Below are 27,511 nucleotides of genomic sequence, written 5' to 3' on the forward strand. Positions count from 1 at the left end.
ATGATACTCTATATGGAAAACTGAAAAAGCCCCACCCCAAAATTCCTAGAATTCATACACGGATTCAGCAAAGTGGCAGGATATAAAATCAATGCACAGAAATCAGTTGCATTTCTATACATTAACAATGAGACAGAAGAAAGAGAAATTTAAGGAGTTGATCCCATTTATAATTGCACCCAAAATCATAAGATACCTCTGAATAAACCTAAGCAAAGAGGCAAAGGATCTGTACTCAGAAAACAATAAAGTACTCATGAAAGAAATTGAGGAAGACACAAAGAAATGGAAAAATGTTCCATGCTCATGGATTGGAAGAACAAATATTGTTAGGATATTTATGCTATCTATACATTCAACTCAATCCCTATCAAAATACCAGCAACATTTTTCACAGAATTGGAACAAATAATCCTAAAATTTGTGTGGAACTAGAAAAGACCCCAAATAGCCGAAGGATTGTTGAAAAAGAGAACCAAAGCTTGTGGCATCTCAATGACTGACTTCAAGCTCTGTTACAAAGCTGTCATCATCAAGACAGTATGGTACTGGCACAAAAACACACCCATAGATCAATGGAACAGAATAGAGAGCCTTCAATTCTATAGTCAACTAATTTTTGACAAAGTAGGAAAGAATAAATGGAAAAAAGACCGTCTCTTTAACTAATGGTGTTGGGAAATTGCACAGCCACATGCAGAAGAATGAAACTGGGCGATTTTCTTACACCACAAACATAAACTCAAAATGGATGAAAGACCTAAACGTAAGATAGGAATCAATCAAAATCCTTAAGGAGAATGCAGGTAGCAACTTCTTTGACCTCTGCTACAGCAATTTCTTCCTAGACACGTCTCCCAAGGCAAGGGAAACAAAAGCAGAAATGAACTACTGGGACTTGATGAAGATAAAAAACTTCAGCACAGTAAAGGAAACAGTTGACAAAACCAAAAGACAACTGACAGAATGGGAGAAGATATTTGCAAATGCCTTATTTGTAAATGCCTTATTACTTTGGATAAAGTGTCCAAAATCTATAAAGAACTAATCAAACTCAACAACCAAAGAACAAATAATCCAGTCAAGAAATGGACAGAAGACATGAACAGACATTTCTCCAAAGAAGACATCCAAATGGCCAACAGACACCTGAAAATATGCCCAGTATCTCTCAGTATCAGGGAAATACAAATCAAAACCACAATGAGCTACCACTTTAGACCATTAGGAGAGCTAAAACTAACAAGTCTGGAAACAACAAATGTTGGTGAGGATGCAGAGAAAGAGAAAGTTCTCACATTGCTGGTGAGAATGCAAGCTGGTACAGCCACTCTGGAAAATGGTATAATAGGTTTCTCAGAGTTAAAAATAGAGCTACTGCAACTACTAGGTATTTACCCCAAGATACAAAATGTAGTGACCTGAAGGCACCTGCACCCCAATGTTTATAGCAGCAATGTCTGCAATAGCCAAACCATGGAAAGAGTGCAGGAGATGAATGGATAAAGAAGATGTGGTGTATGTGTTCAATGGAATATTACTCAGCTATGAAAATAAATGAAATCTTGCCATTTGCAAGGGCATGGATGGAACTAAAGTGTATTATGCTAAGTGAAATAAGCAGAGAAAGACAATTATATGATTTCAGTCATGTGGAATTTAAGAAACAAAACAGAGGCACATAATGGAAGGGATGGAAAAAGAAAAGACAGAATCAAAGGGGGAGACAAATCATAAGAAACTCTTAATCATAGGAAACAAACAGGGTTGCTGGAGGGTAGCAGGTAGGGGGGATGGGGTAATTGGGTGATGGGCATTAAGGAGGCAACAGGATATAATGAGCACTGGGTGTTATAAAGAACTGATGAATCACTGAACTCTACCTCTGAAACTAATAATACACTGTATATTAATTAATTAAGTTCACATTAGAAATGATCCTTTTATCCAAATAAAATAAAATGTTAGTCTATGTTAAAAAAAAAAGTCAGATGCTTAACTGACTGAACCACCCAGTTATCCCATATCTACTTTTTAAAGGATTGAAATCATACAGAGAAAGTTTTTGACCAAAGCAGAGTTATGTTAGAAATTAACGACAAAAAACTCTTGAAAAATCCTCAAATATTTGGTTGTTAAACAGCTCACTTTTCTATAACTCATGGATTAAAAAGAAATCACAAGAGAATTTAGAGAATATCCTAATTAAATGAAAATGAGAACACAATATATCAAAATTTGAGGAATGTAGTTAAAGCAGTGCTTAGAGGGAAATTTATACCTTTAAAAACTTATATTAATTAGAAAAGGAGTATAGTCTAAAATCATTTAAGCTTTCGTCCAAATAAGCTAGAATATGAGGATCAAATTAAATCGAAAGTAGAAGGAAGGAAATAAAAATAAGAACAGGTCAGTAAGGTAGAAAATGGACAAACATCAGAGAAATTAACTACCTGCTGGTTCTTTGAAAAAATTAACAAAATTGATAAATCTCTTAAGTAGACTACAGAAGAAAAAAAAAACCCAAAACCATGAGGCAAAAATTACTAATAGAGGGCGCCAGGGTGGCTCAGTCAGCTAAGCTTCTGTTTTCGGTTCCACTTGTGATCCCAGGGTCGTGGGACCAAGTCCCACGTTGGGCTCCCTGCTCAGTGAGTAGTCTGCTTCCTCTGCCCCTACCCCCCATTTGTGCATGTGCACTCTCTCAAATAAATAAAATCTTAAAAAAAATTACTAATATAGGGAATGAAAGAGTCCTTAGTATTGACACTAAATATTATGAGCAACTTCATGCCAATAAGCTTGGCAACTGAGATGAAATGGACAAAATCTTTGAAAGTCATTCCAAATGAAATAGAAATTCTGAATAGCCTTCTATCTTAAAATAAATTGAATTCCTAGACAAAATATTTTCCACAAAGAAATTTCCAGAGCAATTTGGCTTTATTGATTGTCTAGGCCTGCATTTTTTTTTTTTAAGTTGACTCCAGGCGGCCCAGTATGGAGCCCAAGGCAAGGCTTGAACCCACAATTCTGAGATTACAGCCCTGAGATCAGGACCTGAGCTGAGATTAAGAGTCAGACAGCTGACTGAGCAACCCAGGTGCCATGGTTTTATTGTTGATTTAACAAGTATATATGCAAGAAATAATAATCTTACATAATTCTTTTAGAAAATAGACAACATAGCATTTCCTAACTTATTTTGAAGGCCATCATTATTCTGATACCAAGACCAGAGACACACAGGAGAAGAAAACTACAAACAATATTTTTCATGGGCATAGACAAAAACATTCTTGACAAAATGCAAGCATAGGGTTCATATGTCCCAAATGGAGTTTATCCCAGCAAGGTAGGTTTAATCAGTGTAATGCATCACATTAACAAAGTAAAAAGGGAGAATCATGTGATCATATCAGTAGCCACAGAAAACCCATTTGCCAAAATTCAACACCTGTTTATTATACAGATTCCCTAAACTAGTAATGAGGGCAACTTCTTCAACCTGTAAGTGCATCTGTGAAAAACCCACAGCCAGTATCACTCAAAGGTGAAAGGGGTATGTTTTTCTTTTAAGGTTGATAGTAAAGCAAAGATATCTGCTCTAAGCACTTCTGTTCAATATTGGAGTGCCGCCATTGCTGCAGGGCAAGAAAAATAAAAGACCTATGGACTGGAAAAGAAGAAGTAAAACTGTCTTTATTTCTAAATGATACAATCATGTATATAGAAAGTCTTAAGAAATCTACACAATGGTTAGAATTAATAAATTCAGAACAGATGAATATGTAAAAATCAATTGTGTTCATATAAGCAAAATACAACTGGAAAATGAAATTTAAGAAGAGGTACTGTTTAGCAGTATCAAAATAATACAGAGATAGGCTTAATAAGTAAATAAAAGATCTGTATGCAGACAACCTCAACATGTTGAGAGAAATTAAAGACCTAAATAAATGAAGAGTTACACCATGTTTATGGACTGGAAGACATATGTTAAAACAAAGTTGGAGGGCTTATCCACCTGATTTAAAGACTTACTATGAAGTCCCAATAATTGAGACAGTGTGGTTTGATATGGCAACAGACATGTAGATCAGTGGAATATAATATAGATCCATATAACACTGATTAATTTTCAGTAATGGTGGTAATGTAATTTGGTGCAGAAAGGATAGTCTTTTAAACAAATAATGGTGGAACTACTGGATATCCATATGCAAATAAATGAACTCAATCCGTTCTCAGATCATAGACAATGAATAACTCGAAATTGATCATAGAGTTAAATGTTTAAACTATAAAAACTTCTGGAAGAAAACATAGAGGAGAAGATTTTTTCAATCTTGAATTAGGCAATGCTTTCTTAGATTGAACACAAAATCATGAAAAAAGCTTTAAAAGAAAAAATGATGAATTTCATTTACATTTAAAACCTCTGTTCTTAAAAAAAATTCCATTAAAGGGCACCTGGGCAGCTCAGTCATTTAGATGGCTGCCTTTGGCTCAGGTCCTGATCCCAGAGTCCTGGGATCAGCCCTGCATCAGGCTCCCTACTCGATGAGGACCTGCTTCTACCTCTTTCTCTGCCCCTCCACCTGCTTGTGCTCTCTTTCTCTCAAATAAATAATGTCTTTAAACTTTTTAAAAAATTCCATTAAGAAAATGAAAAGGTGAAGCAAAGATTGGAAAAAATATTTACAATATATATACTGACAAAGGATTTATATTCAGAATGTATAAAATAATAAGTATGATGGGCACCTGCCTGGGTGGCTCAGTCCTCTAAGTGTCTGCCTTCCTCTTGGGTTGTGATCCCTGGATCCTGGAATGGAGCCTCAGTGGGGGGCTGCTTCTTTCTCTGACCCTCCTCCTCTCATGCTCTCTCTCTTATACTCTCTCAAATAAAATCTTTAAAAAAATAAGTTGGAGATAATCCATTAAAATGGGGAAAAGATTTGAATGGTTAATAGTATGAATGGCCAATGAGTGCACATAAAAACACCCTTTTTTTGGCCTCATACAGAGTAGGAAATTCAGTATTAATATATCAGGGAAACAAAACCACAGGGAGCTACTACTACATACTTACACACAATGATAAAAATAACAGGGATACCATGTGTTGGAGGGTTGTGGTAGCTGGGTTGGTTAAGCGTTTGCCTTCAGCTCAGGTCATGATCCAGGGGTCCTGGAATCAAGTCCTGCATTCGACTCCTTGCTTAGTGGGGAGCCTGGTTCTCCCTCTCCCTCTGCTTCTCCCCCAGCTTGTGCTCTTTCTCTCTCTAATTGGATAAACAAACAAACAAACAGGGATACCATGTGTTGAAAGGATGTAGAGCACGGGAACTCATACATTTATAGTGGAAATATAATTTTACAGTTCTTTTAAAATGAAGTGCACAGTTACTGTATGATCTGGTAAACTGACTCAGGTGATACAGAATACAGCAGAACAGAAGGGAGGGGAAGAGCAGGGACATTAATAGCAGCATTACAGCCCTGTTTATGATAATTTGTTACAACACCTCCAAAAATTAATATATCCCATTTACAGCCTTATTTTCTGCATTACTTCTCACAGTTCTCTGATTACTTGTTTTGTCCTTAATTCCCAAATGGGAAAGCTTCCATGACTTTTGCTCATGAGCCTACAATTGCCTTCCACATCTATCAAAATCATTTTCATCCATTCAGGACCATGTTCTAGTAAGTCTTCTATAATCCCCCAATCTGAATCAATTCAACACCTAATGTGGGTTGAGGGTTATACTTCAAAGAGTGTTAAAAACCATTGTTTTATATGTTCAGTTTTCTTTTTAGACAAGTGGGGAGTCATGGAAGCGTTTTGTACAAAGAAGTAATAAAATTCTGATTGTAATGTGAAAAGATGCCCTTCACAGTTGAGGGCAAATAGTAGGTTTGAATACTGTTACTAATGTTATAATATGACAATTAGCTATCACTAATTGAGTATTTACTCTGTTCTAAACCCTGTGCTAAGCATATGTACTTTGTGGATATTTAATTTTCAAGGGACTTTGAGAGGTATGAATATGGTAACCTTTTTCTCTTTCTCTCTCTTTTTTTAATATGAAGAACCAGATTTAGAGAAGAACACAGGGTGGGAGAACAGGGAAAGATACTGTTGTTTGTTCCATTTAAACATGTTAAGCTTGGAGTCTTAGCTGATTATTCTTGTACTGATGTTAAGTTGGTAGTTTAAAACTTTGTTCTGGAGTTCAGGAGATGAGTCAGAGAAGAAGAAAAATATTTAGTAATCATCAGTATAGAGGTGCTATTTTAAAATAAACCCTAAGAATGGGTGGCCTTGCCAGGGAAGGTAGAATAGACTAAAAAGGAAATTCTGAGGACAGAACCTTAGTTAATTGGCTATATTTCAGTCGCTGGAGATGGAAGAAGAATCAGAGGAGATGCTTAAAAGTAGAGTGGTAGAGAGTGAAAAAGATGGAAGAAATAGTTTTTAAAATGAGGTAAGAGTGTATAAGTGTGTAAGAGTCTGCAGAAAGGGAAAGGAAGATGAAAAGTAGGAAAAGAATTTAGTCCTTATTGACATTTAAGAGAATAGTTTCAGTGAGGTGGTGGAATCCAGATGACAATGTATGTGTAGATAACTAGCCAAAGAGACTATCTTTTGAGAGTGTATACAGGTATAAGAAGCAAAGATCTGGAGTTTGGTTAAAAGAAAGAAAAGTTGAATTTTTCTAATAAAGGTGGAACCATTGAAATGTTAAAACCCAACTAACGTATATGACAGAGAAGAGTGGGTCTAGAATTCTAGTTGGTGGGGAAAATAGTATAAATGGGCAAGTTGACGTACAGAATTCTGGACTCAAGTATTGCATAGTTTAGACAACTTGATTTATTTCCTACTGGTAAGGTGGAGGTGGAGAGTTCACAATATAAAATAATTCAGGTTAATGTTACTAATAGTAAGACTATTAGATTTCAGAGGAATTAAAGAAGTTATAAATATCTTGAGTTTTATTTACTGCTTGGGTCAGTACTAGCTCAAATGCCACTTCTGTTGTTGCATTCTGAGTTTCTGATGAGTGGAGATCTTGTTAGTTTTTACCTGTGCCATGCTCCTCAACTGTTAGAGCTAGGTGATGTTGCCTGTAGGTTGTAGTTATAAAGCTGAGAAAGAAGCATGGAGATTCAACTGTTAGTATATCCAATTTGTGGGAAGGGATTTTAAAAAAAGATTTATTTATTTGAGAGGGAGAGTGCTTGAGCAGGGGATAGGGCAGAGGGGGCAGGAGAGGGAGAGGGGAAGCAGACTCCCCCCTGAATGCAGAGCCTGAAATGGGGGTCAGTCCCAGGACCCTGAGATAATGCCCTGAGGTGAAACCAAGAGTCCGTTGCTCAACTGACCAAGCCACCCAGGCGCCCCAGGATTTTCTTTTTTAATATAAACTTTTTTTTTTGCCTCATACAGAGTAGGAAATTCAATGTTAATATTCAGCATATGGGCTTGTTTATTTTTAATTTATTGTACCTTTATTTTTAATTTATTTAAATTTTTTGTGAAGTGTTTGATACAAAATGAAAAGTGTATAAAATATATATGTTTAGTTTGAGAATAAAAAGAATAAATATTACTTATCAATCAGGTTAATAAAATAGCATTTAGTAGTATTTTAGAATATGAAGTATGCCTCTCTTAATATTCGCAGAGGTGCCATTATCCTGACCTATGTGGTACTATTCCTTTACTTTTCTTTATAGCTTTATTGTCTTTCGAGATACTCCTAAACATGTTGTTGTACTTTGAAAAAATGAATAATGTCCCAAGCTAATTGAGTTAGGAAATGATAGCATCATCACAGTTAGATTAAAGCTTCCAGGAAAAGGAAGTCTAGTCTGGCATCCGGTCACAGAGTTTCAGGAGGTTCTCCTCAGCAAGTGAGTAAGGAATGTCGTGACTTAGTTCTTGGAAACATAGGATCATCTTGGTCAGGTTTCAGGCAATGGTATGACCTGGTGTTGCAGATTTGTTCAGCAGGTGTATATACCATCACAGGGAAAGCTGTTCTGCTTTTTGCTTGTTTGTTTCCCAAGCGCTTTGTTGCCTTCTTCTAACACTTAAGAGTAAGTAGATCAAAGTAGGACACATCTAGGAGGTGAAACGAGTGTTCTTCACTGATGTAGTTAGCAATGCAAGGTAGATACATCAAAGTAAGCCAAATATGAATAAAAATGGGGAATAGGCTTATCTGGACACTGTGTCCTTAGGAACAGTGCCGGTGGTTGTCTCGGTGATGACAGTTTCTCTTCTGTCTCAGGAATCATGTTCCTGCAATCCAGACTGTTTGCCTTATAAATCCAGTGCATTGCTGGCATTCTGGGCTCACTCTTCACAGTCCACATCAAGATTACTAGTGTTTCTCTCCCATTTTGAATCTCCCATATTCTCTATCTTAAGTTGCTGTCTTAATAAAATTTTACTTTTGTTTTGATGAAATACATTCTCTACTTGCTTCTTGAGAAAGGATGTATGGAAGGTAAATGTTTTGAGATCTTGCAAATTTGAGAAAATACCTAATTTTCATAAGATGATTTGACTGGCTGAAGAATTCCAGGTTAGAAATAGTGTTTCTTTCTAGGGGTGCTTGGATGGCTCAGTCTTTCAACGTCTGTCTTCAGCTCAGATCATGATCCTAGGGTCCTGGGATCGAGCCCCACATCGGGCTCCCTGCTTAGAGGAAGCCTGCTTCTCCCTCTCCCACTCCCCCTGCTTGTGTTCCCTCTCTCTGTCTCTGTCAAATAAATAAATCTTTTAAAAAAGAAATAGTGTTCCTTTCTAATCTGAAGAAATGGTTTCAATGTCATTTTTCTTTTAATATGATTATTGAGAAGACTGAAGTCTGAGTCCATATTCTTTGTATGTGACTTGCATTTTCTCTCTAGAAACTTGTAGAATCTTTCTTTTTTTCCCCAGTGTTGTGGTATTTTACAGCCTCATTGTAGGTCTTCCTTAATTTTTTATATTAAATATCTGGTAGGTACTTTCAAATGGGCAGCTCATATGTGTCAGCTCAAAACATTTTCTAGAAGTCTTTAATTTCTTTCCAACCTCCCCTCTCCCCCATCCCATTTTCTTTTTCTGGAACTCTGTTATTCAGATATTGGACCTCTTGGACTATTCCTCTGATACCATTCTCTTTTCACTCCTATTTTTCAAAAATTCATCTTATTTCTCTGGTTTCTGGAAGACTGCTTCAGTTTTGTCTCCCAAGCCTCTGTCTTTTTTATTTCAACTGTCATGTTTTTAACTTCTGAACTCTTTCTTTTTAAATCTTGATTAAATTGTATTCCGTTCTTGTTTTATGGCTATAATATCTTATTTCTATGAAGAATATGCCCCATATGTGTGTGGGTGTGTACGTATAAGTATATATTCGGTGGTAGAGGCTCTTCCTTAGATGACTAGTAATACTTGGCTGCCTGCTCATCATTAAGAGTGGAGGTCTAAAAAGCTGATTGAAAACTCTGTTTTTGGTGCAATACCGATACAAGCAAATATGCCTAAGATTCCTCAAAGATGCTTTTGTTTTTCCATCACCAGAAAGTTAATTCTCCAGTCTTCTCCTGAGGTGAGGGCCAGTTGCCTAGCATCATGTATGAGGGAATGGTTTAGGAATCAAAGTGCTTTTCAGACAGCTTTAATGGAATCTTCCTGTTTGAACCCCTCCTCTTTCTCTACACCTGCTGCTCCATTTCCAGGAGTGATGGGAATTGCTTTCTGTGGGCTCTCCAGTGTAAAGTGTGTTGTCTCTCAGCTTCTTTTTGCTGCCAGACTGTGTTTGGCTTTCTTGGGTTTGCTAAACCATTTCAATACACTTACCATCCACTTTAAATCTCCCAAGATTCTGTTGCTCTTAGGTCTTCTCCTTATGGGTTTGTGTTGAGAAGTCATTTATTTGTTTTTGTGGGTTTCATGAGATAGTGCAATGATATGCATGTTTTTAATTTGTCATCTTAATTCTAAAGCCCTGCTTATTTAAAATGTCACCTCCTGAGATTTGATTATTAAAGTTCCCTTTTCATCTGTTTTGGTTTTTACATTCGTAATTATAGTATATGACACTCATTGTGTAGCCTGCTTGAGACTAGGGGAACTCAAGTATTTATAAGTAAATTGAGAATTTGTGAATAAAAAGGTTGATTATTTTCTCAATTTGCTCTTGTAGGAAAGTGAAAAGGTTTCTGACTATCCAGCAGTGATTGTGGAGCCAGTTCCAAGTGCCAGATTAGAGCAGGGCTATGCAGCCCAGGTTCTGGTCTATGATGATGAGACTTACATGATGCAAGATGTGGCAGAAGAACAAGAAGTTGAGACCGAGAATGTGGAAACAGGTAGACATCTCATAAAATGTTCATTATTTGTAACTCCTTATTTTGTGTCACTATTACTATTGTGATGAGTACTATACCAAAGAACCTCTTTTTGCTTGGAAACCAGTGAAATATCTCTTATTTAAGGGAACTGACATACAGTTCTACATTACAGTTCTTTTTAGTGTAACAGGTCTCATATCATGGACCCTCAGAACAAGATTACAGGCCAATAATAATAAAATTACCATTTTTTCCCCTGAGAGTGTGAATAACTTACAGAAGTCCATAGGCTAGTATATGAGAGTAACTTTTTAATTCAAAAATAAAGACAGTAGTCTCATTCTATGACAGATTAAGAGTTTCTTTGAATTGATATTGGTGGAGAAGTATGATTCCTTTTTTCTTTTTTTCTTTTTTTTTTTTTAAAGATTTATTTATTTATTTGACAGAGAGAGATTACAAGTAGGCAGAGAGGCAGGCAGAGAGAGAGAGGAGGAAGCAGGCTCCCTGCTGAGCAGAGAGCCCGATGCGGGACTCGATCCCAGGATCCTGAGATCATGACCTGAGCCGAAGGCAGCGGCTTAACCCACTGAGCCACCCAGGCGCCCTGATTCCTTTTTTCTTAGATCAGAAGCATCTTTGTAGCAGTCTATCAGAGTCTCCTTCCCTTTTTGTCTTCTGAGAAATTTTGATATTTCAGTCTTTTTATGGTGAGATAATTATATGTTTAGTTGGAGATTAATATATATAATTCTTAGAAAGATTTTCATTTTTGCCACTGGCCATAAAGAAAATAGAGTATTTTACCAGAAAGATTATAGTGACTATTTTGTAATAATAAACATTAAAATTTACCTTCAGCTCTTAATGGAGAAAAAGAATCCTTATACTTGGTTTACAATTCTAATAAACACTCTTAAATATTTATGTATGTATGTATGTATGTAGGCTCCATGGCCAGCATGGAGCCCAACATGGTGCTTGAACTCACGACTGTGAGATCAAGACCTGAGCTGAGGTTGAGTTGGATGCTTAACTGACTGAGCCACCCTGATGCCCCATCATTCTTAAGTATTTAGATAAGTTTCTGTAAATGTACTGAAGTCCCGTGACTAAAAATTTTGAATATTTGATGCCAGTAGCATTCCCTAAGACTACTAGCTTCTTCTAGCTTACTGCTGTTCTTCTCCAGTTTTATTTTGATTTTCTTTTTTTCCTACAGTTGTATTTTTTATTGAGCTGCGGGATTAAAAGTTACCTGGCTCTGCAGAGCAATGATGACAATAGTGCCAGCAAACCCCATGTGAAGTGATAGTCACATCATTTTCTCAGATTAGGTAGCGAAACACTTTATATAGGCTCTGTGACTGGCCTGGAGTGGTACTTGATTTACAGTAGATAATGCAAGTGGTAGGAAGACACATGTGAGTTTTTTTGAGAGTTTTGGAGAGTTTTCCAGTCTGAAGCTAGAAGCATCATGGCAGACATAAATTTTCTTCTTGAGGAAAAGAATAGGAAGTATAGTTAAAAGTATTATGCAGGATGATATTTTGAAGTAGGTATTGTAACTGATTTTATTATAGGAGTGTAACTAGGGTGTAACTAAACAAAACTAATAGCACAAGAAAAAAAAGTATGATAGCTTCAGTTGAATGAAAAAAAAAAGAACCTGTTTGAAATTTCTGGAAAATGTTTTGATCAAAAAAATAAGACTCTGATTTTGGTAGCAAACTGGAAACTTTGTAAAGTATGAAAGCTATAGTACCAAATTCCCATTAGTAGAAAATTATACATATTTATCACATTAAAATACCAGAGCAGGTCAGCCAAATCTTATGGGTTGTATAATTGATGATCAGTGTTTCATTAATTAAATTACTCATGTAAAAACAATTCCAAATAGGAAGCAAATATAATCTATTCAAGGGATTTTATTTTCTTTGTTATCTTGAACTCTGAGGATGGGAATAATCATTTGCAGGGGAGAGATAAGAATGATTGTAATATTGAAAAAGAGGATATACATAGTCTGGTTAAAGAATAGTTACTTTTGTGATTTTTAAAAAAGATTTTATTTATTTATTTGTCAGAGAGAGAGAGAACATGCACAAGCAGGCAGAGTAGCAGGCAGAGGTAGAGAGAGAAGCAGGCTCCCTGACAAGCAAGGAGCCCAGTGTGGGACTCGATCTGAGAACTCTGGGATCATGACCTGACCGGAAGGCAGCGGCTTAACTGACTGAGCCACCCAGGCGTCCCTACTTTTGTCATAATTTGAAATTGGTTTCTGACTAGTTGATAATATTTTTTAGATTGGTTTTCTTTAGCACTAAAAGGAAATGTTAGTAAATAACTTACATTATTCTAAAATAGTCTAGAAGAAACTGAGAAGTTCATTTAAACATTTTAAATTCCATTCTGGCTCATTTTTAAAAATCTATGTTTGCTTTACTACCTCAAAAAATGAAGAATAGTATAGTATAGCTATTCTTGTCTCTCTTTACAGAATAACACTGTAAAACTTAGAATTCATTTATAATTCTTTTAAAGGCAATACCAAATTCAGACTGAAGTCTACGGCTCATACATCTAATACAAGTATAATCAGAACAATTTAAAACACTCCCATTTACTTATCATAAGACATGTGGAACTTGAGACTACAATATACTGAGTTATTTGAAAATATTATGGCTCATAGGTTTTTAATGCAAGTTTATAAGGATTGTTAATATATATACATTAGTTTAGAATCAGTTAATCTGAACTTAGTTTTGTTTTGTTTTTTTAAAGATTTTATTTATTTATTTGTCAGAGAGAGTGAGCACAGGCAGACAGAATGGCAGGCAGAGGCAGAGGGAGAAGCAGGCTCCCTGCTGAGCAAGGGGCCCAATGTAGGACTCCATCCCAGGATGCTGGGATCATGACCTAAGCCGAAGGCAGTGGCTTAACCAACTGAGCCACCCAGGCATCCCAAACTTAATTTTGTTTTTATTTAAAGAATAAAATAAGTTTTAAAAAAGGTATTATTTTTAAGTAATCTCTACACCTAACATGGGGCTTGAGTTTACAACTCCAAGGTCAAGAGTCCCATGCTCTACCGACTAAGCCAGCCAGGCATCTCGTAAAGAATAAAACACATTTTTAAAAAGTTAAAATCTGAATAAATTTTCATTCTTCTGACATCTAGAACATATACAGATAAATACATGTTGTTATGACTTATCCTGATGTATTTCCTTTTAGGTAATGAATTAGGATCAGGTTCATTCTTGTGGTGCTATAAATTTTTAACTTAAATTCCATATATATATAGGCTTTAGAGAAGAAGCTGATTGGGAAGAAAAGGAAAGAAATATTTATAAGATGTCTACAGTGGTTTTTTTTTGGTGAATTGGTGGACATGAGATCCGTATAGAACAGAATTTCCTTTTGTACATCTAGGAAATGCTTCCTGGAATACTTCTACATTATAACTTAGATTATATTAGCCTAAAAAATGTTCATAATTATATTTAGTGACCTGTTATATCAGTTCTCTGCATGTTTACATCGGAATTTTTCTACTTTTATTCCTGTATACCCATATGTATATGTCTATACAAGAGACAATGTTCATGATGAAATCCAGGCAGGAGTATTAAAATTACATAGTGGTGTATATTCAGCCATCTTATTTTATGTATAAAATAATTTCTCATCTTGTTAGTCGTAAATGTCTTTTATAGACAGAGAAAATCTACATTTTCCTCAGAGTTTATGAGTAATAGTAATCCTCTCAAATTTTATAGGAAGAACCAAATATGTTTGAGACTTTAAGTGTATTCATCTAAAGTTATAAGTTGCCTTTTTAAAACAATAGATTGCTTTTTGATGATAATTGGATATCAGAAATCATAAAGAATCTTTGAGGAATAGCAGTGAAGTATAATGAAGGGTGGTCTTGACTGGCAGGCTGGAAATACCTTTGCCAGTGGCTGCAGAGCCCAGCAGCTCTGGAGACCTGCTAGAAAGACAGAGGTGCTGAGTTGGGGCTGGAAGGGAGTCTCTGGGATTCCCTACTAAGAGTTGAAAATGCAGTCTTTACATTCACTCTTAAAAAACCGTATATATGTACATATGTATAAAGTACATACAAATTTTAAAAGGCTATTATAGGTTACCTTTTAAAAAGGAGTAAGTTTAAAAAAGTAAAAATAAAAAGTAGTAAGTTTATACCAATGCAATCCATAGTAGATAAGTTTTGATAGAAATCCTAAGGCTTAGCTGAGAAGATTGAGCTGTTTAGGATCTGCTTCTTCATCTTGCACCTTAACTTGCTGTACTTATCCTCTTAAACTTTGACTTTAATTTATGATAACACACTAGTAAATAGTTTGCATTTCTTATGTGCAAGGGTACCGTTTTCAGCATGTTTCCTTCCTTCAAGGGGTTAATAATGTACTTATATGTAATATAAATCATATTGAAAATATAAAGCAGTATGGGGGCAACTGGGTGGCTCAGTTGGTTAAGCCTCTGCCTTTGGCTCAGGTCATATGATCTCAGGGTCCTGGGATCCAGCCCCACATTAGGCTCTCTGCTCAGCAGGGAGCCTGCTTCCTCCTCTCTCTGCCTGCCTCTCTGCCTACTTGTGATCTCTCTGTGACAAATAGATAAATAAAATCTTAAAAAAAAAAGAAAATATAAAGCAGTATAGGACCAATAGGGTGTTATTTATAAATTCAAAGACATTTTCAGAAGAAGAAAGCTCAGTTTACAGGATTAGGGAAGGTTTGAAGAAAGGAAGGGGGACAGATGGTAGGGTTTGGATGGGCAGATAGGAGGTAAGTGAAAGGTATTGTAGGCTGAGGGAAATATAATTAGTAATGGGAATATTCCAGTCAAGGCACGTTTAGAAGATACTGAGTAAATGAGACTGTGACAGGAGGTTCCATTAGGAGTTGTGACTACACTGTGATTTAAACCAAGATTTAGTGATTAGGTATGTAAGAAGCAAAATGGTTTGGAAGGTTTTGAGTAGAAACTACGATGTAATTAGTTTCTCAGGAGATAGTGGATGATTATAGGGGGGAGATGAGGCAATACTAGCTGTTGTTGTATGAGTTAAGACACGACTTGAGCAAAACAAGATAGAAATGATAGGAACAGAAGGGGCTGATATAAGCAATACTACTATATATGCTCTAACAATCTTTGACATGACAAATTAGGGGGAGAGGCATAGTTAGCTAAGATACCACTCAGGTTTTTTTTTTTACCTTAAGTGATGGTCATAGTATCATATAGTGATATGAGGAAGGCAAGACTGTTTTGGGAAGCAGGTAAGTTTGATAGTAGGTGTGTTGATTTTGAGTTGAAGCAGAACATCTAAGGAGAAATATTTAAGCATTTAAAAATGCACAAATATATAGCCAGGATCCCATCACAAAGGAGATGTCATACTCAAATTAGGATAATTTAAAAAATGTCAGAATGACTCGTTATAAATATATGGTCAAGTGTGGGGAGAGCATAAGAAATAGAGCAGTAGTCCAGAGGCGGCGGCAGCAGCGCTGTTTCTGTCCTTTGGCCGGAGGCCCAAAGGGAGAGAATTGTTGCTGGAACCCAGAAGAAGAGAGCCCTGGAAAAAGGGTCACCTTGGGAGAATCTGGGACCTTTGAGCAAAGGGTGCAGCTGGCTTGAGGATGATGCCACAGAGAGGAGCCAGGGAATAAGGACTCTGATTTTCTTCTTCTTCCCTCTAATCCCCTACCAAGGCTTTCCACTGACCCAGTGCAAAGGGAAGAATATTGATGGTTACTTAGTTGTGACTTCAGATTCCTACTTTACTACTTACCTTCAGTATTTAACGTTTTCAGAGTCTCTTTCGTTGTCATAAACTAGTAACTCAAGGTCGTGAGGACTACATAAAATAAAGATATAAAGCACAGTGCTTTTGATGTAGTAAGTGCTCCGTAAGTATCCCCTTAACTTCATTAGAACCTTTCCTTATGCCTTCAAATATGGAGAAGGTTAAAACAGAACATTTGTTTGCTTCTCTGTTGTATTTTTCTCTTTCCTCTCACTTCCACTTAAAAAAAAAAAAAAAAAAAAAGCTCTATACCTTCAGTCTGTTCGTTTTCCTTGACTTACTGTGCTTTGGCACCTACCTTTAGCCTTCTCCTGAAGCTCTTTGTTTATCAGATGTCAAAAGCCACTCCTCTGCTAAATTCCGTGACTCACGGAATCATCCAGAAGTAGATCCTTTCAATCTGGTCTTCTTATCTATTGAAATACTGTATTCTAGCTGCTTTCCTTATTGCCTCTTGCATGAACTGTGCTATTTATGCTTCTGAGCTTTTGCTCAAATACAGTTTCCTGTCAAGACTATGATTAGGTTTTATCCATTTTTTAAAGGCCCCACTGCACAAAACTCTCCACAGTGATTAAACTGCCTACATTAAACTCTCCCATTCCTGATCCTCTGTGAGACCATCTGGACTAAGGCTCTTGACCGTGTACTTTCTCATACTGCTCTTGTGTGGTTGCGGACTCCTTTTGTTTTCAGAGTGGATGTATGAGTCTCTCAAAGACAGGGACCATACTTCTTAATTTTGTTGAACATAGTATATAATATAGTGTTTAACACATAATTGTTAGGAAATACAGATTGAAATAGATTTGAGTTTTGGCTCAGTATGGCAGCATAATCAAGAATCATCTATGTAAGATCTAAATATATTTTCTTTTTTGTTAATATGCTGAACATTGAATACCTTAGGGTTATTTAAAATATAAAAAGGTAGTCATCCAAAAACATCAGTATGGCCATCCAAAATATATCAGAGCCATAATGTTGTGATATTAGATTAACTTCATCTTAAAGTCATAGTAGGTTTTAATCATTCATACTTACAGCTAAATTTGATTTTTTTCTTGTAAGAAAATCAACACATGCTCATTGGAGAAATTGGGAAGTATTACAAAGGAAAACAAACAGTGAAAGTCACTTACCAGCAAGGGAACAGCAAGTATTGCTTTTGATATTTCTTGCTGGCCTTTTTAAAATGTACATTTTAAGCAAAATTAACATTATGTTATATAATACAAGTAGATTTGCTAAGCTTTACTAATAGACATTGGCTGAAAGCAGTCTGGTAGCTTCCTACTTCTCTCTTCTGATTGGGAGTAGGACTTTGGTTCTTAACCAGGTATCAAAATATAAAAATTTGGTGTTAATAGTTAAAGAAATGATCAAGAAAACTTACCTTCTTTTTGTGATCAACAAAATTGTGTTTAGAGATTAGTTGAAAAGACAAATGATAAGAATTTTTACGTAATTCAACAAGAAAGCACTGCTTTTTTTTTTTTTTTTTAAGTAAATGAAAGTAGCTTTTTGAAATGCAATTAAAAAAAATAAAACCAGATTTCTATCATGAAAAATAAGTTCAGGAGCCAGATTTCTTTCTTGAAAAATCTCAAGACTAAGTTGACTTCATGATGAGCTGTGGTAACTTTTGTATTTGTTATACCATCAGAAATCCTCCCTGTGGCACAAAAGGACTCTTTTAATTAGAAAATATTGTTGCCACAGGGAGGTAGAAGATCGACATGAAAAACTGGGGATCTGAAAAGGAGCCCCTATCCTAGGATTACCTGAAGGTGAAACAGATTGAGCCAGAAGGAAGACAATGCTGGTAGGTTGGTTTTTAATTTACTAAGAATGTTTACAATTTTACATTTAATTACAATTATTTCAATTACCTATTGCATATTTTTGCTTAAAGGGTGACAATGATTCCTCCCTTAGGAGGGAGAAATAATACAACAGTATCTTTCCTCCTAGACAGTTTGTTATCTCTGTTAACCCCTGCCATGTTCCTAATATTTGTTTCTTTTTATAGATTAAGCTCTAGGGCTATTTCATGCCTCCACTTCCATGGTAGCTACTACTGACTGAACATCTTCAAGTTTTTTTTTTTTTCCCATTTCTGTTATTTCTTCTTCTTAAATCTAGAGTTTTTCCTACATTTTTTTAAGAAGTGTTTTCTTTTAATTATCCATTTTTTGAGCTTATCCTAGTCACTAGTTTTCTAAAAAGGTAAAATGTGAATCTTAAGTTCATTTAGTATTGATTCTAGAACTGTTTGAATTATAATTGTATTGTGATTTAGATGAGTTAGAAAGCATTATTAGAGAAAAGTTTTTAATATTTTCATAACTATATTTCATTTAGCCTAAGATACCATCTGTTGTAAGAAACATTTTTAGACCACTAAAAGAAATAAGTGCTGCCAATTATAAATTTTAGGATACCATCAATTGTAAGGTACATCCTGATTTCAGAGATGTTAAAATGTGAAAAAAGTACATCTTAGAATTAATGAAATATGGTATCATGCAATTATGAGTCTTCCTGAAATTCCTATTTACTGGGAATTGCACATTAAAATATCAGGTTTATAAAAATGGAGGTGAGTTGTGGTTGTAGAAGTCCATATATATGCTAAGTAAGGTCTCTAAACTCTTTACTGTCTTTTAACAGAGGGTGTTTAAGTGAAAAATCATTTAACTGTATTGTTTAAAAGTATACAAAGTAATTATAAGGTGTTAAATTATGAAGAGTATAGAAGATGAAAAAGTGTTTTAATATGACACATTACTTCTTCAATCAATAGAGTTTTATCATAATTGTTACTTTTTAATCAGATTTTGTGATCCAAGAAGAAAATGAAATGAAGCTTCTGCTTTCTAAACTATAATTTTAAAACAGGATCCTTTAAGGACTCTTTAAAATAGCCATTGATTTTTAGTGCACTTGAATATATGTTTTACAGATTGTCATGTGAAGGAAAAAAATAGTGGCCAAAAGTAAAAAACTACCTTGTCAGTTAATAAAACAGAAACGAAAAGGAATGATTTTAAATGGTGTTTGTATGCTATAAGAATCATGTTTTATATATGAGGAGAGATAAGTATATCTAGAGAACAGATCAACTAAGGGTGTTTGCTCTTGGAAACTAGTAGCACTCATTCCTTTGTGCTCAGACTTTTAGTTTTTATTTTTATTTGTTTTTTAAAGGATTTTATTTATTTATTTAAGAGAGATAGAGAGAGGAAGCACTCGCCCTCTAGCAGGAGGAAGGGCAAAGGGAAAGGGGGAAAGAAAATCTCAATCTCATGACCCTGAAATCACAACTTGAGCCAAAATCAACAGACTGAGCCGCCCAGTTGCCCCAGACTTTTTAGTTTTTAAAACACTAGTTAGCTTCTAATTTCACTAATAACAATGTGTCTATGTAATTTTTATTCATTTTTTAAAAGATTTTATTTATTTGACACAGAGAGAGAGAGCAAGCAGGAGGAGGGGCCTGCAGAGGGAGAGGGAGAAGCAGGCTCCCTGCTGAGCAGAGAGCCCAAAGTGGGACTCCATCCCAGGACACTGGAGATCATGACTTGAGCCAAAGGCAGAGGCTTAACCAACTGAGCCACCCACGCAGCTCTCGCTGAAGGTTCTTAAATGTAGGAATGCTTTAAAACACATTTCTAGGTAAATTATCCATCCATTCATCCTCTGCCAGCTCTTAACCAAGGGCTGCAGCATGTCAGGCTCAGAGCCCAGTGTCTTAGGGTAAACAAGACCCTCTCTTTCCTCTCACCAGGCTTTCAGCTATGTGGAGAAATGAACAATTAAACATGTTATTATAATCAAATGTGATGAGCGTTATGATAGGATTAATGAAAAGTTTAGGGAGTATACAGCTGGGGAATGCCTAGGAGGGCAGAGAATGCCTGCCTGAGGAAGTAGCATTTGAACAGATTTGAAGGGTTTGAAGTAATTAGTCAAGCAGAGTACAGCATGGTAGGAAGTCTGGAGGAAGGAGAACATGGCCTATTTGAGTTGTAGAAGGGAATTCAGTATGGCTGGAATATGGATTATGGAAAGGAAAGGGGATTAAAATGAAGTTAAAGAGGTAAAGTCTTATTGCTGAGGACTTTATAAGGTTTGTACGTGTTTGGCCTTATCTAAAGGGCAATGGGAAGCCTTTAAGAGTTTTTAATGAAGTCTGTTTCTTACACAAATTTAGTTGTTTCCCAAATAGTATTGTAAAGAATTTTTTTTTTAAAGATTTTATTTATTTATCAGAGAGAGAGAGGGGGAGAGAGCGAGCACAGGCAGACAGAATGACAGGCAGAGGCAGAGGGAGAAGCAGGCTCCCGCCGAGCAAGGAGCCTGATGTGGGACTCGATCCCAGCACGCTGGGATCATGACCTGAGCCAAGGCAGCTGCTTAACCAACTGAGCCACCCAGGCATCCCAACCAAATAGTATTGTAAATGAAAACTAAAACAAGCAAAGCGTTACCTAAAATAAAGTCTGAACTCCTTAGCTTCTCATTCAGAGCTAGTTAACTGTTTTTATTCACCTTCCACTAAATTGTTTGCTTGTGTAGGTCTGAGTTATAGGTATGCTCATTGCCCAAATTAAGCTAAAAATTATAGAGATTAAGTTAGTTGCATGGCTAGCCTTTCTTTTCAGAATTCAAAGCTGGGTGCCTTGGTATAATTCTGTTTCAGAAGAAGTCATTGTCCCTTACGTATTGTCGATGCCTACTTGCAAACTGGGAAAGAGGCCTACGAGTTTTCTTAGGTTCATGAAAGGGCATCATTTAAATGAGGTCAAGAACATTTTCAACACAGCTATTAACTTTTGTAGAGTTTTTCCATATTTTTGTGTCATGGGCCTCTTTGATCATATGGTGAATTCAGCCTGTGGGTCTTCTCACAACAATTTTTTTAAAATATAGAAAATACAGTATTTAGGATTATAGAGGAACCCAATACATTGAAACATAGCTTTTAGACTATTTTTAATTGTGATGTATTAATGCATATGCTTCTTTAATAATGCATTAAACAATGAGAGCTAGTGGAAGATTTAACTTATGCCTATAATTTCATAGTAGTGATGACCATAAATTATATTTTGAGGTATCTGTAGCAACTATAATATGAACATATTGATGTTTCTCCTGGTTATGATATCATAGATGTTGCTGAAACTACTGTGATTTCTGCCTTTATTTAAAATTAAAGTGCTTAACTTCAATTAGAATCTAAAAAACAGTTTTTCTAGGTCTCATCCATATATTATTTTAGGTGTCATCCACCTTTTTCTCATACTTCCCTACTCTATATTCTTCCCTATTGCTATTCTTTTTTTCCTAATAACTCATTGAAGGCATCTGAAAGCCATTTTATTTAAATAATTTATTTTTTTTTAAAGATTTTATTTATTTAACAGACAGAGATCATAAGTAAGCAGAGAGCAGACAAAGAGGAGGAAGCAGGCTCCCTGCTGAGCCAAGAGCCTGATGTGGGGCTCTATCCCAGGGTCCTGGGATCTCCACTGGAGCTGAAGGCAGAGGCTTTAACCCACTGAGCCACAGGGCGCCCCCTAAAAGCCATTTTAAATGTTGCTAATTGAATACACTTTCATGATTCCTGCTAAGGAAAAAAAAAAAGGCCCTCGACTATGTAGTGGTAATTTTTTATGTCCCTTAATTGATTGACCTAATTTCCTTTATCCTGAGACACTTTGATATTTGAACATTTAGTATATTTCTTTAAAGCCTCATTTAATATTTAATGACCTGTTTGTGTTTTGAGATCCCTCTATTTCCATGACAAAGATTTCTGTGGCCAGTGGTTCTCAAACTTGAACATACATCAGTATTTTCTGGAGCACTTGTTAAAATACAGGTTGCTAGCCGTACCTCCAGAACTTCTGACCCAATGGATCTGGGATGGGACTTGAAAATTTACATTTTTAGCAAGTCCCCAGGTGATGCTATTGGCACAAGGATCACTTTGAGAACCATTGTCTAGACTATTAGGAATGACAGCACTGAAAGAGAGCTTCTGCCATCATGAAAACCCAGTTAATACAGTAGCTTCTTGTGATACTGAGTTATACTCATCACAGAATATTGTTATTGGGGGTGAAAAGATACTAAAATTTTTTTAGGTTTATATTAGATGATGTGCCAGATTACTATTAATTAATTCATCAATAAATATTCATTGAGCATTTATTATATGCCAAGCAGTATTTTAGGCGTGGGCTAGAGGGGTAGAAGAGACAGGCAATGTACGTGCATTCATGGTGCTTCGAATATAGCAGAGGAAGCATATAAACTTGCCATGTTGTAAAATTGCTCTGTCACAAATCAGATCACATAAATTAACACCTCCTGAAATTGTTCTTTAAAGTTAATATTTGCTGTTAAGCTAAGACCATTTCTTTTCAAACATTTGAAGCAGCAGATAAATTCTCCCCCTTCCTCCTTCATATGACAGTTATTACGTACACTTGAGACACTGGTAAGCATAACATTTATCATGTACAAAGTACTTGTTATATACAAACAGTGTCATGGCTCCTAGGAATAAGTGATTCAAAGTTGAATAAAACATGGGGCTTGGCCTCAAAGAAGCTTACCAACTAAATTGAGAAAAACAAGCATTCAAGGATATAATACTATGGAGTAGAGAGGGTTGGGGAAAGGTGAGGAAAGACAAAGAATCGCCAAGTGTAGTAGCTAATTTAAAGTTCCAGATTGTATTATTGCTATGTGGTGGGTCATTTTAAATTTCATCATAAGGGCATAGTTGACAGTTAAGGCCTCTGGGTTTAGGGGCAGAGGAGCAAGTCAAATGGAATTAAGCATTTCTAAATGTCATCATTTTAATTTTTTTATGTACTGGAAACTACTCATGAGGACTTCTTTTTCCCATTCACAAAAAAAGTCGAGACAGTGCAAAAAACGCAACCTATTTACAGCACTTAATTACCCCTTGGGGGGTGGGATTAGGAAATGAGATAGGATGATTGTTATTTTTAAAATTTTTTATGTTTCTGTAATTTTTTTTTCATTGAGTATATACATTAAGGAAGAAGGAATACAACCCATTTCAACTCTTTCATGTAGGCATTATTAAGATAGAATGACGTTTTTATAACAGATAACCCTTATTCTCCTACTTTAAGGTTACTGTTTGATTGTAATTGGATGTTTGATTTCTTTTCACTTTGTTTTTTAAAGGTAGGTTTATTTATTTATTTATTTGGAAGTGAGAGAGAGGGAGAGCTGGAGCGATTGGCGGCGGGAGGCAGAGGGAGTGAATCTTTTAAGCAGACTTCCTGATGAGTGAGGAACCACATGCAGGGTTCGATCTCACTACCCATGAAATCATGACCTGAGCTGAAACCGAGACTCAGTTGCCTAACCAACTGAGCAACCCAGTGCCCTTTTTATATTAGAGGGTGGTAATAATAAGTAGTTATTCTCCAGAATAACTTATTTATTGTTTTATTATTTTTTATTACCTATTTTTAAGAATATATTTGAACAAAATGAATTCTTTGTTAGCCAGAACTTGGGAGACATTTTCTTATTACTAGATGACCTTGCAAAAGATCAGTCTAGAAAGTTTTACATCAAAAAGAAAGGAGTTATGTCTCTAACTTGTTAGCAAAAAGGTACTTCTTATTGTACATGACATTTGACAAGACTTTTAGGAAAATCTAAATCCTTTTTCTTCTATAACACCTTTTTTATGCTACTTAATTCTCAGAAAATAAATATTTAGAATACTAAGTTAGAATGAAAAAATTCTTTTCAAGCAGAAATCAAAGATTTTGTCCAAGAGGAAAAAGAAATCGAAAGTTGCTGATTTCTTGGGGCGCCTGAATGGCTAAGTGGGTTAAAGCCTCTGCCTTCAGCTCCGGTCATGATCCCAGAATCCTGGGATTGAGCCCTGCATCGGGCTCTCTGCTTGCCTGCTTCCTGCTCTCTCTCTGCCTGCCTCTCTGGCTACTTGTGATCTCTGTCTGTCAAATAAATTAATTAATTAAAAAAAAAAAAAAAGAAAGGTGCTGATTTCTTTTTGACATTTGCTTTCTTGAACAAACTTGAAAATCTTTTTTTCCCCCTTCTTCTCTAGAGACATTTTTCTACAGTTAACATCTATTTGGACTTACAGTATGAAGTTTTAGCTATTTAGTTTGAAAAAAAAAATGAGGTGAGCAGAATCACATTTGTTTTAAATTTCTTGCTACCACTACATGTCTGTTTAGGAAGCTCTCAGAAGTGCCAGTTATCTACTTGAGACAAGAAGACACCAATTATTTTGTCTGGGTTTCATCTGCAGTCCTATATTCTGGGAGGAGAAGCCTCCACAAAAAAAAGAAAGACTTTTGGGAAACTTATCCTTGGGAATAAAAGTCAAGGGTAGAAGCCAGTGCATTCAGCTTGCATCTCACCAAGGGAGTCAGAAACTATAGACTTGAAACCATAAAGGTCACAAAACCCTACTTTAATTTTGTCACCTTCTGTTTTTCAATAGTAATTAATAGCAAGCACTTTAATAGAAAGACTCCCTGTATACTTGTTTTGGGGGGCCCCAAGAAATGGGGGGTTAATGAGAGATGAGTTTAATTCTGCAGCTAGTCTTAGGAGAAACAGAATTCCAAAAGATAGAATGAATAGCTGAAAAAAGAAGAAAGCAGTCTGAAATCTTGTAGTTCATAAAGGAACGAAGTAAAAGAGCATGAGGAGCCACCCTGGCTTTGAGACCACTTGCAGAGTTATCGGAGACTGCCTGTGCTATGCAGAGACAGAGCCTGTGCTTTGTGTGTCTCTCGGGGGGCTAGAACAAGAAACTAGGTAAGGCCGTAACTGTAAAGGAGCTTGCCCTTTATTAGGTAAAATATGTAAGAAAACAACTTTTTATAACCCAAGGTTAAAAAAAATCAATATTATGAGAATGAGGGGGAGAGAGCTCCTAGCTGTTGAAATGGAAATTTCATAATTTCGCTGAACCTGGGAGAATAAAATTTCATTTCAAAAGTGTTACAGAACAAAAAATTCAATGACACTTGTTAAAGCATGGTAAGGAAGACTTCATTCAAAGGGGAATTATTGTGATAGGGATAGAGACCATTGTGAGGGATTTTGCAGTGAGGGATAGAGAGTGGGCTCAGCTCAGAATACAGCATAAGCCAAGTGGGAATTTATAGTTAAACAGCAGGAAGGGGGTCAATGGATGGAAAATTACTAAGAGGAAATATCAGGAATGGAGGAGTGGAGGTTTTGGCCTAAACAGATTCTTGCTGAAGACAAGCCAGGGTGTTCACACATCACCTGGGGGAGGGGGAGGATGAGGAACACTATCAAATATTGAGAGTGATCAGATACAGAGGATGGGGGATGCTAAACGGACTTAGCAGAGTTCTTGCTAAAATGGGATTTTACAAGGAAATACACAGATGGACCTATGAGATGGTTTAGAAGCCTGACTAAAGTTTGGTAGACAAAGAATCTTTGTCCAGTAGCAAAGGATTTTCTGGTTGAGAAGTCATCATTTATACCTTTTTCTCCCTCAACTTCTAGTCCAATACCAAATCATGTCAGTTTTGCCTCCAAAATATATCTTAACTCTACCAATTTCTTTCTTCCTTCATTGTTACTAGCCTAGATCAATCTGTAGCTATTTTTTATTTTTGAGTCATTATCATGGCCATTGGCCTTCTAACTTTTTGTTTTCATTCTTGGCCTTTTCCCCTTTCACTCTAAGAAATCTATGCTTTAGATAGTAACCAAAGTGATTTTTAAAAAATATCTTTATAAATTTAATCATTACATTCCTTTCCCTAAACCCTTTCAGTGGGTTCTAATTGCACTTAGGATAATATTCAGAATTTTTAACATGGCCTTTAAGACACTAAATAATTTGGTTCCTCTTACTCATCGAGAAATAGTAACAATAGCAACAAAAACAAAACCCTAACATTTCAATTTTCTTTACTATATTGCCAGGAATAGTTCTTAGGGCTTCACATATTAATATATTTAATATTTTTAACAACCCTAGGATGAATAACTTTTCCAAGACTAGACAGCTATTTAAGTGTTGGAGCAAGGATTTAAATTTAAATGGTAGGGGTGCCTGGGTGGCTCAGTGGGTTAAAGCCTCTGCCTTCGGCTCAGGTCATGGTCTCAGGTCGATCTCATGGGATCGAGCCCTGCATCGGGCTCTCTGCTCGGTGGGAGCCAGCTTCCCCCATCTCTCTGCCTGCCTCTCTGCCTACTTGTGATTCCTATCTGTCAAATAAATAAATAACATCTTTAAAAAAGAAAATAAAATAAATTCAGATGGTAAGTAGGGTTCCAGAGTCCAAACTCTGAAGCATTTTACTCTGATGAATTATATGCCACCCCTCTCACCTCAGTATGCACGCGCGCACGCACACGCACACACACACACACACACACACACACACACACACACTGTTGTCTTTTTGCATTTCCATGAAATGAAATGCAAAATTTCCATGAACTGCATTTACCTTCATAGGGTGCTCACAATGTACTGTTTGCTTTCCAGTTTTTCAGTTTCTTACTTCTGGTCATCCTTTAGATCGCAGTTTAAATGTCACTTTCTCAGAGAGAGATTGCCTTTAGCTGATACTCGTCAATCTCAGTTAGGATTGTTCTGTTATTTTTGTCATAGCCCCCCATTTTTCTTTTTTGGGTAGGACACAACTTGTGATATAGTAAACTCCCACGGTGAGGTGGTAAATAATTCCTAGAACCTCAGATCACATAAAATAGGGCATTATTGTGAGTTTAATAAAATGACCTGAGACAATGTGTATGGAGGAAAATGTGCCTTCCAGGATTCAGACTAAGACATATCAGTCTAAGGTCTGGGTGTGGTTTGGTGCCACCTGGTGGGTAGTTGTGTATTCCAGGGACGGTGGTTTGAGGATGGAGTGGAAGATGGGAACCAAGTATCACCAGTTAACTTACCTGAATTCATGCATTCATGATGTTCTGTTCTATTCTATTTATATTTATTAAATGTTTCCACATTATGATGCTTCATAAAACCAGAGACTTTATCCTTGGTACTTACTGGTATTGGTCGGAGCTAGGCACCAAATAAGTTTTCCATAAATTGTTGATTGAATGAGTGAGTGAATGAGAAGATGTCATGAGCCAGGAGAGAATGCCAGGAATTTTGTATTTCATTTAGAGATTAACAAGCAATATAGTTTAACTAGAGATTAGGCTTTGTAGAGGCATATGGTAGAGAGAGGCGGT

At 36.2% G+C, this 27,511-nt stretch overlaps 1 protein-coding gene across 10 annotated transcripts in view; it reads left to right on the forward strand.

Annotated features, from left to right (window-relative positions):
* ELF2 (E74 like ETS transcription factor 2) overlaps window positions 1-27,511 on the forward strand; it is a 101,375-nt gene that overhangs the window by 38,325 nt on the left and 35,539 nt on the right. For 7 of the 10 annotated variants that reach the window (XM_059168538.1, XM_059168527.1, XM_059168552.1 and 4 more), the window contains one exon: window positions 10,218-10,383. In XM_059168538.1, coding sequence (XP_059024521.1) covers window positions 10,218-10,383 — 166 coding nt within the window. Of the gene's footprint in view, window positions 1-10,217; window positions 10,384-17,914; window positions 18,042-27,511 lie in introns of those variants that run through there. The other 3 variants (XM_059168613.1, XM_059168627.1, XM_059168623.1) reach the window with 2 other exon arrangements.

The sequence above is a fragment of the Mustela lutreola genome, chromosome 1, assembly GCF_030435805.1.
Source record: "Mustela lutreola isolate mMusLut2 chromosome 1, mMusLut2.pri, whole genome shotgun sequence".
In the NCBI taxonomy this organism is placed as follows: domain Eukaryota; kingdom Metazoa; phylum Chordata; class Mammalia; order Carnivora; family Mustelidae; genus Mustela; species Mustela lutreola.